The sequence below is a fragment of the Diadema antillarum genome, unplaced genomic scaffold (genome assembly GCF_040938485.1).
Source record: "Diadema antillarum isolate AM-2024a unplaced genomic scaffold, OU_Dant_1.0 seq00001928_RagTag, whole genome shotgun sequence".
NCBI classification, from domain to species: Eukaryota; Metazoa; Echinodermata; class Echinoidea; order Diadematoida; family Diadematidae; genus Diadema; species Diadema antillarum.
In genome coordinates, this window is record NW_027272591.1 from 3308 (window position 1) to 12394 (window position 9087).

The window sequence follows — 9087 nt, forward strand, 5'->3', positions numbered from 1 at the left end:
CAGAGCGGGCTCTGAAAAATTCGAACGAGCCGTTAGTTTGACTCGACGCGGTACCGCGACAATCAATATACATGTACACGTATTGTACGAAACCATTATTGCATGATTACTAAGACATGGGAGCACTTTTGGGCGAGTAAGTCTCACAGTGTTAGTTATATGAAAGGCACTTTAACCTGAAACACAAACTAAGACAAGGAAATTCAGGGAAACTTTTGAGGTACCAAAACCTTATATTATCTTTAAAAACAATCTCAATAGTTCAACTTGTTCATTTTGTTCATTTTCTTGCTGCTCCACAACAGATTTTCTTTCACACTCTTGCCGCTACGTTTGTCAAAAGTTGAGTGCGGATATTTCATTTTAATTAGGATATAATGTCATACTGACGAAAAAAAAAACCTTATTTTTCTCTTCAACACTGTACTTAATTTGATATAAATTCTTAACCTCTTTTCAACCCACCAGGGTCGTGTACGCTACTCCTGGTAGTACTTTGGTGCTTCGTTATTTACGAAGAGCCAAGCCAGCACCCTTGCATATCGGCCAGGGAGAGACACATTATCGAAACACAGCGCTGTCGAAAGACGAACGATGAAGATGTAAGTAGTATTTCGATGATGCCTCTAGAATAGTTACAGTAGTCATTCCGAAGGTTCGTTATTCCGAAGGTTCGGTATGCCCAAGGTTCATTAATCCGAATGTTCGTTGTTGCGAAAATGAGTTAAGATTTATTATTCCAAAGGTTCGTGTTTTTTTTTTTAAAGGAAATGAAATAAGGTCCGTTATTCAGAGAATCAGAGATAGGGTTCGTTATTCCGAATGATCGTTAATCCGAAAGTGAAATTGGGTTCGTTATTCCGAAGGTTTGTTCATCCGAAAATGAAATAGGGTACGGGATTCCGAGGGTTCGTTAATCCGTAATCGAAATAAGGTTCGTAATTCCGAAAGTTCGAAAGTACACATCCTCTTTTAATTTTCGGCCTAACGAACCTCCGAAATAACGAACATCACCCCTAGCTAAGAATACGCATCTGTGGAATGTTGCAACAACTGTTCTCACAAAGCGCAAGGTTATTCATGGAAATATCTCAGACTCTCAGTGCAACGAATTGTCGAAACTCTTCAGTGTCGTGGGATAACGTTCATGTGTTTGCATCAGAAAAGTGCCGACCTCCAATACGATTCTCTTTACTACTTTTCCAGGACAGTTTAGCATTGTGTCAGTACTTTATGAATAGGCAGAGATTCTGTTGTATGCCCACTGATTGTAATAATTCAGGCTAGCGATAACTGATGATTACTAAAGACCAGTTTGAGAACAGTGGGTGGTGGTAGAGTGGATAGGCTCTGAGCATTTTAACATGAGATACTGGATTAGAATCATACACAAGATGTTTAATCCTTTCACCCCCCCCCCCCCCCTCTAGCCCATCCTTGATGAAAGACAGGGCCCAATAGGTGCCTTTAGCAATGCCAAGGTAATGTCCCTCCGAGACAAGACTAAAGTAATAAATCAGCCATTCTTTTTTTTCTTATCTATTTTTAAAGGGCTATAGCCTCTTACGAAGATGATCTTGTGTGGGTAGGTAGGTGGGCCACTTCACCGGGTTAGCACCCTGATCTTTACTCTAAATGAGTGGAGTGGGATGTTATACGTGCGTGGGGTGTGATTCTTTCACACACTTTTGTCGTTATTAATATCCTAGGGACAGACCACTAAGTATTTTTGCCTCTTTCCAGAGGGGCGGTATGGTTAAAAACAACATTGCTTAGCCAAACTCGGAAATCAATTTTAAGGAAGAAAAAAAAATCGAAGTTTTCATCATCATTCTCATCGCCGAAACGACAGTGCCCCAATGTTAAGTGAATAATTTAATCGTTGCTCCGTTCTGCGCAAACGTAATTTTAGATATGTGATGTACACGATGTAAATTGGGTCCAGTTTTGCATATCAAACCCTAACGGCGAATTGGCTCAGTCGGTAGCGCGTCTGCCTCCAGATCCAAAAGGACAATAGAGTTCGATTTCCGATTCTTACTGAGCAATATTGAGTGTAATCACACCGTTCCCTCCAGAAAGAGACAAAACACTCTGAGTCTTTGTCCCTTGGATAGGACATAAAATGGAGGTCCCGTATAGGGGCGGATCCAGGAATTTCGTAGAGGAGAGGCGCCTTTTCAAAATTAAAGGGGGCTCCCCACCCCTATTTTTTTCTTTTTTTTTCTTTTTTGTTTAAAAAAAATAAAGAGGGTGCGCGCGCCCGGTGCGCCCCCTTTGGATCCGCCACTGCCATGTATGAGAGAGTCACAACCACAGACCTCTGGTCACAACTCATGCACGTAAAAATCCCACTTCATTCACTCATCGCAAAGAGTAGAGTGTATAATCTGGTGAAGTGTGTCCCTCTTCACGTCCAACTGAACCCCATGTAAGACCAGCTTAGTGCAGCTTAATATGGGCTATCCAGCCATTCTCTCAGAGGGGAAAAGTGAAACCAAACCAAACCAACCAACAAAACGTTTTGAGATCGTTTATCTCTGTTGTTTCTATTTAGAAGCCATCGATACCAATGTGTGCCATCCTGACATCGCTGAGGGCAGCAGCATTTAACGTCGTCATGGTAACCCTGGCCGGTTTTGTCATTTTCACGCTGATGACAAACATCCCGCTGTTCTTGAGGCACATTCTCAGACTGGATACAATTAATGTGAGTTCGGTGAAACATGGAGTTTTTCTTTTATTTGAAGCTCTGCCTTCTCTCATAGTCTTGCTCAATCTCTCCCTCTCTCTCTCCCTTTCTCTCTTTCTCCCTCCCCTTCTCTCTGTATCCCACTTTATGGTTAGTTTTTCTTTAGGACAGACTCTGAAAGGAAACTTCGATCCAAGTTCAAAATAATGTATTGGAGAAGGAGGCTTAAAATTAAACGACCAATAAGTATCATGTTTATGAGAATTGTACAGTATGAAAAAAAGTTTTTTGAATTTCTCAGTTCAGCATGCCTACAAGAGGCAATACTAATTGATTTCCTTTGATTTGACTTGATTTGATTTCTGGATTCTTTTCTCTTTTTTTCAAATGTAAAGCGTTGTTTTCTCTCAATAATACAAAATGAGATCTGTCATACAAAGGCGACATACAATATTCGTTGATCCGAATACAGCTGGAATAACTAACCGTCCAAAATAATTACTTTTCAACTTTTTTTAGTGCACCAGAGTATGAAAAACTGGTAAAAATTATAAACATTTTATCATCCATCTAAGAGTGTATACTCTTCGCTGATTTGTTTGTTTGTTTTTTAGATCGGCCTATTGGGGGCGCTACCATACGGTTCGATGTTTCTTTCGATGGTGCTGACGTCCTGCCTGTGTGATCACGTGATACATTCGAACTATTTAACCACGACGCACACGAGGAAACTAATGATCAATATAGGTACTAACGACACGCCATCTTGTTTCTTCTTGTTTAACCGCTTTGCTTTTCTATATCATTTTTTTTAATCTTTTGTATATATATGACACACAGCCTTGCACATTCGTTATAATGAAAACATAATATTCTTTATCACCTTTCTCTTTTTTGTTGTTGATCAGTTTATTGTACACTATTTTCTTTTCGAAATAGGGACTTCCCAACTAAAAATATAATTGAAAATCCTAACAACATGATTATTCCCTCAAATGTAGCTTCATTTTAATACCATCTCCATTATTACTGTTAAAGTGCAAAAAAAATATAAAGCATTTTGTTTGATCGTTTAGTTTCGTTTTGGCCGGTTTCTTAGTTTTATAAAATTCTAAAGCTATTGGCAGGGTTAGTCGAGAGCATCACTGTGATTTAACAGTTAGGTCTACACAACTCGCTGTAAACCTATACTTCCTGTAAGATATAACTCCATATTATGAGGAGTTAATTGCAAAATGAACTATTTCCATTATTTTTTCCCCCCTTCCACAGGAAAACAGAATAATAATTCAATTATCAACAAACAGTGGCCTACTGCACTTGTACATATAATAACAAAATTTCTTTGAATTTTTAACAACATATCATTTATATTATTCTTTTTTTTATTGGCAGAAACAACCTTGAAAACACTTTAAATGTAATGTAATTTCAATTAAATATTCAAAAACACTAAATAAATAAAGCCTATTTCTTCACAAAATTCTTTTCTCTACAATTCATTTGACTTATACATTTTTCCATCTCAAGATAACATTTTATCTCAGATATTATATGTTTGAATGACGGACGGAACGGGTTTTTTTTTTAATTTCGATGAAAAAAAATTCTCTTCTTATAACAATCATCATACAGTTTAATGCACTGTTGTAAAGACCATAAAATCCAAATAACTTATGCTGGTTTGTAAATACAATTTGTTTATCTATCTTCAGGAGTAACCATCGCTCAAACTTATTCCATATATTATTGAATAAGGACATGAACAGAATATATGCAGGCATTATGGTTTCTTCACTACTGTTACAAAACGTACACTTTTTATCTGTTACACAACCAAATTTTAAAAGAGCGTCTTTCATATTTAATATTCTATTGAGAATCTTAAATTGAAACCACTCATATCAATATCAATAGTTGATTGAAGGGGAATTAAACAGTATAAAGACCATGTTTCATCATCAAGATCCAACATACTACTCCACTTTGCAAAACTGTTACAATGTTTTGACGCGTGTTTTAACAACGTTTGATAAATATCAGAACAACCTTCCTTATGTTTCAATATTACATCTAAACCATGAGGAATAAAAGGTTCTGTCATCTCCGACATGCAGTTTTTTGCAAATGATTGGATAGAAGTACACAATCCACCGTGCTGAAGACAGTGAGTTTGTATACCAAACTTCCTCTGAAATTCAAAATATGAAAGAAATTTTCCATCATTATCTAACAAGTCATTTATAAAACGTACACCTTTTTCACACCAGGACTTAAAATATACAGTGTTGTTATTCATTCTAATCAAAGGAATATTCCAAAGAGGATGGCTTGCCAAATTATCATGTGTATTAATTTGTAAAAATTCTGAAAAAGCCAGAAGTACCTCTTTCCAAAAATCATTCAGCATTACATTGGCAAGTTTTGTTTTTTTGTAGTATAATGACCCCATAAATAGATTGAACGATACTGGTTGGGGCAAGAAAGAACGGAACATGTGGAACGTGTAATTTTCAATCTGTGGATCACAAATAAACCTTCTGATCCAGGATATTTTAAGAGATTCAGCATGCATGAAAATATCAATCATTTTAGTACCACCATGACAATATAGCTGGCACATTTGATTTCTGTTTATTTTATCGGGTTTATTTTCCCATATAAACGAATAAAAATAACGATTTATATCTGTCAATGTTTTAAAATTTGGTTCAGGAAGTGATAACAGCAAATAGTTTAATCTTGACATCAATAATGATTTAACTACAGTAACTCTTCCTAAAACAGTAAGTGATCGTTTAGACCAGGAGGTCAGTGTATTTGTAATATCTTTCATTTTTTTTCACGGTAATTTTGTTCAACCATTTCATGTAATTTAACTGAAAATTCTATTCCCAGGTACCTAAAGTACCTACCCTGAAAAATCCAGTCAAAATTACAATCTTCCCATAATTTAGTTCTACAATTCCGATTCTTTCCTATCCATGTTATTTTAGTCTTTCTGGGGTTAATTCCTAAGTTCAATATATTAGCAAAATTATCAAAAATCTCAAGAACATCTTTTAGATCTTGATCTGATCCGTTGAGTGTTAAAAGTGTGTCATCTGCGTATTGTAATACTTTAAAAAAATTTTCGTTAATTTGCAACCCAACTACAGAATTCGTGTGCCTAATCGTAATTCCAAGAATTTCACTGACGAACAGAAAAAGATAGGGTGATAAGGGATCCCCTTGCCGACAGCCCTGTTCTATTTTGAATCTATCTGTAAAATAACCATTCACTAAAACACTGGAAGTAGCATTGTTATAAAACAATTGAACGCATTTTTTCATAGATCGGCCGAAATTGAAAAAATCTAAAACTTTAAAAGAAACTTATGAGACACAGAATCGAAAGCCTTTTCGAAGTCAATTGAAAGTAACAAACCTGGTATATCATGTAACTCTGTATATAAAAGCATATCATACAGTAAACGAATATTTTCACCAATGTATCGGCCTTCGAAAAATCCGGTTTGATTTCCATGTATCAAATATGATAAAAATTTCTTAAATCTGTGTGCTATACAACCAGATGCCAGTTTATATATTACATTCAATAAAGAAATTGGGCGCCAATTCTTTAAAAACTGTCGGGGTTGATTTGCTTTTGGAATTAATGTGACTACTCCCAATTTTTGTGCAGCCGACATTTGTCCTGAAAAATAAGCATAATTTAAGGAATTTAACAAAAAAGATTTAATTTCCTTCCAAAAACACGATAAAACTCCACGGTAAAAGCGTCTAATCCGGGAGATTTATTACATTTCATATTTTTTAACAGAGTATATCTTTTCTTCATTTAAGGGACCTTCTAGTGATAACGACATTTGTCGTGATAATTTTGGTGTACCAGAAGATGACAATAACAAGTCTAAATCTACATCTGTGGTTTCTTTTTCTTCATACAAACAGGAATAAAACTGAAACACTTCTTTCTGTATATCACACTGATTCGTAATAATATCATTTTCACAGGAGAGCTGACGAATTTGTCTATTAACATTATTCTGTTTTTCCAAGGTTAAAAAATACGTTGAGGGCTTCTCTCCTAATTCCATCCACTTAATCCTGCTTCTCATTACTATTCTTTCATTTTCTTTTAAGCGTAATATTTCAAATTCTTCTTTCTCTTTATTTATTTTATCTAATATTTTTTTTATCATTACACAATAATAATTTTTCTTCTAAATCTTCTATGTTTTTCTCCAATTCCTTTTCTCTGTTGATATTTTGCTTTTTGATATGAGAAGCGTAAGAAAAAGTTTCCCCACGTATTGTCATCATTAAAGTTTCAAAAAATAACTGATCATTAACAGTCAACTGACATTCACCAACTACATTGCCATTGTGATCAAACTGGACAGTTCCCTTTGCATAAAATATAATTATATCTTTTATAATTTCTTTAATTTTTTGAACATACATTTCATTTTTCAATAAAGTATTATTAGATTTCCAAAACCCTGGTACCCGTTTAAACTCATCAAGATTTAAACTAAGAGAAACTTCAGCATGATCAGTACGGTAACCTGAAGAAATATCAGTATTATAAACTAAAGAGAGCAATTCGGAGGATATTAAGAAAAAAGTCTACTTTGCTTAAGGGGATTTTGTTGCCGCCACGTATAACATCTTTCATCCGGATTACATATATATTTTTTTCATCCGGATTACATATTTCCATTCTTGTTGAGGGGAGATATTTGCATTTAGAGCTGCTATAAACAAAAGAAATAATAACAACTGCGGATATCTTTAATCATAACTTCAAGAACGTTCCGTGTTTTGTTACAAGTGAGGTATTATTGGAAAGGTTTTATTCTGCTCAATAGTGATGAAAGACCTACTATAGAAAAAAATGACTCTTAGCCCATTTTGCAGTGACACTCTTCATTTATTTCAACCTCACATTCTCTCTCTATAGGCGCCATCGTCGCAGCAGGATCACTGATCGCTGTCCCCCACGTCGGTTGCAGCCACCGATTCGTCATCGCCCTTATGTCGACGGGCATCTGCGGCATCGGTGTCACATTCTCAGGGATTTTCGTCAACGCCCAGGACTTGGCTCCCCGTTTCAACGGCACCGTGTTCGCCGTTGGCAATTGCCTATCTGTCGCAAGCGGCTTCATTGGTCCCATCATCGTCGGCTTCATCACCGAAGACCAGGTAGGCGAAATCAAAGTTTGTTTCTGAAAACATCGACATGTCTTCAGCAACAAAAGAAGATTTTTTTTAAAAGATAATTATATGTATGTATGTATGTATGTATGTGTATATACACAATATAAAATTGATGACCCTAATATAAATATTTGAATGTGCCTCGAAGTCTATCCCATTATTTATTTAGTGTAATTGTTTACACACACACACACACACACACACACACACACACACACAGAGATAGAATTCAAATATAGTATGCCTGTAGGTAGGAAGTAGGAAACCGCTGAAAATTCATATAATCTGAATTATATCGAGATTGTCGTTCGAACATCAATTGCTGACTTGCATATTATCAACGTGTAAGATGCCACGTTCGGTTCTATCGACAGAAAGAGTCCCCGGAGAGATCTTTTCAGAATATTTCCTGATACAGTTGATTCTGTCACAGTGTACCTTGCAGTTCTGTTGCCATCTTCCTCCTAACTCGGGTTTCTTTTCCTGTGTATACTTGTGTTTCGTGCTTTAATAGAGCGACCCAAAAGGATGGCGCGTGGTGTTCTACACGACAGCGGTCCTCAGCCTCGTGGGGGCTTTCTTCTTCCAAATGTTCGGATCTGGGGAGGTGCAGGCATGGGCACTGAGCCGTGAGAGTAAAGAGCGTGAGTGTAAAGAGAACTACGAGTATGTCGACGACAAAAACAAGAGCAGAGATGGAGACCCAACTAAAACACGAGTGTAAAACACCTTTTTTCTCCTTAAAGCAGACACTCTATTGTTGCTTGATTCGAGACACAACGGAGACTGGAACCGAAACCTATCCCCGGCAGGTTTCTGTCATGCGAAAACGCGAGGAAAGAGGCAGATCGTTTGCATCGACTATACTGGCCAGGGATCTCGATTGGAGTGATGAAGCGGACATGGATGAGACTTCAGCCCAACCTCGGGGAAGTTACGGGTTGAAACCTCTGCCTTTCTCCACTCTTAGGTAATGTCATTTTGTTGCTGGTGCAGATCGAGCCGCTGACGCTGGAAAGAACATAGCATCATAACCACTGAACAGATTCAGATGAGTGGAATTTGAACTGTGCGAAGTTTTAAAGGACAAGTTCACCTTCATAGACATGTGGGTTGAGTGAATGCAGCAATACTAGTAGAACAATTCAATGAGAGTTTGAGGAAAATCGGAC

The 9087-nt window shown here is 36.7% G+C and overlaps 1 protein-coding gene across 1 annotated transcript; it reads left to right on the forward strand.

Annotated features, from left to right (window-relative positions):
* Positions 1-468: 468 nt before the first annotated feature.
* LOC139713223 (putative inorganic phosphate cotransporter) lies at positions 469-8639 on the forward strand (the record flags this gene model as incomplete). Its single annotated transcript, XM_071624968.1, has 5 exons — positions 469-602; positions 2558-2710; positions 3307-3439; positions 7659-7900; positions 8430-8639. Coding segments are annotated over 5 exons (872 nt in total), but the record flags the coding sequence as incomplete, so codon positions are not given.
* Between the last annotated feature and the right edge of the window lie 448 nt (positions 8640-9087).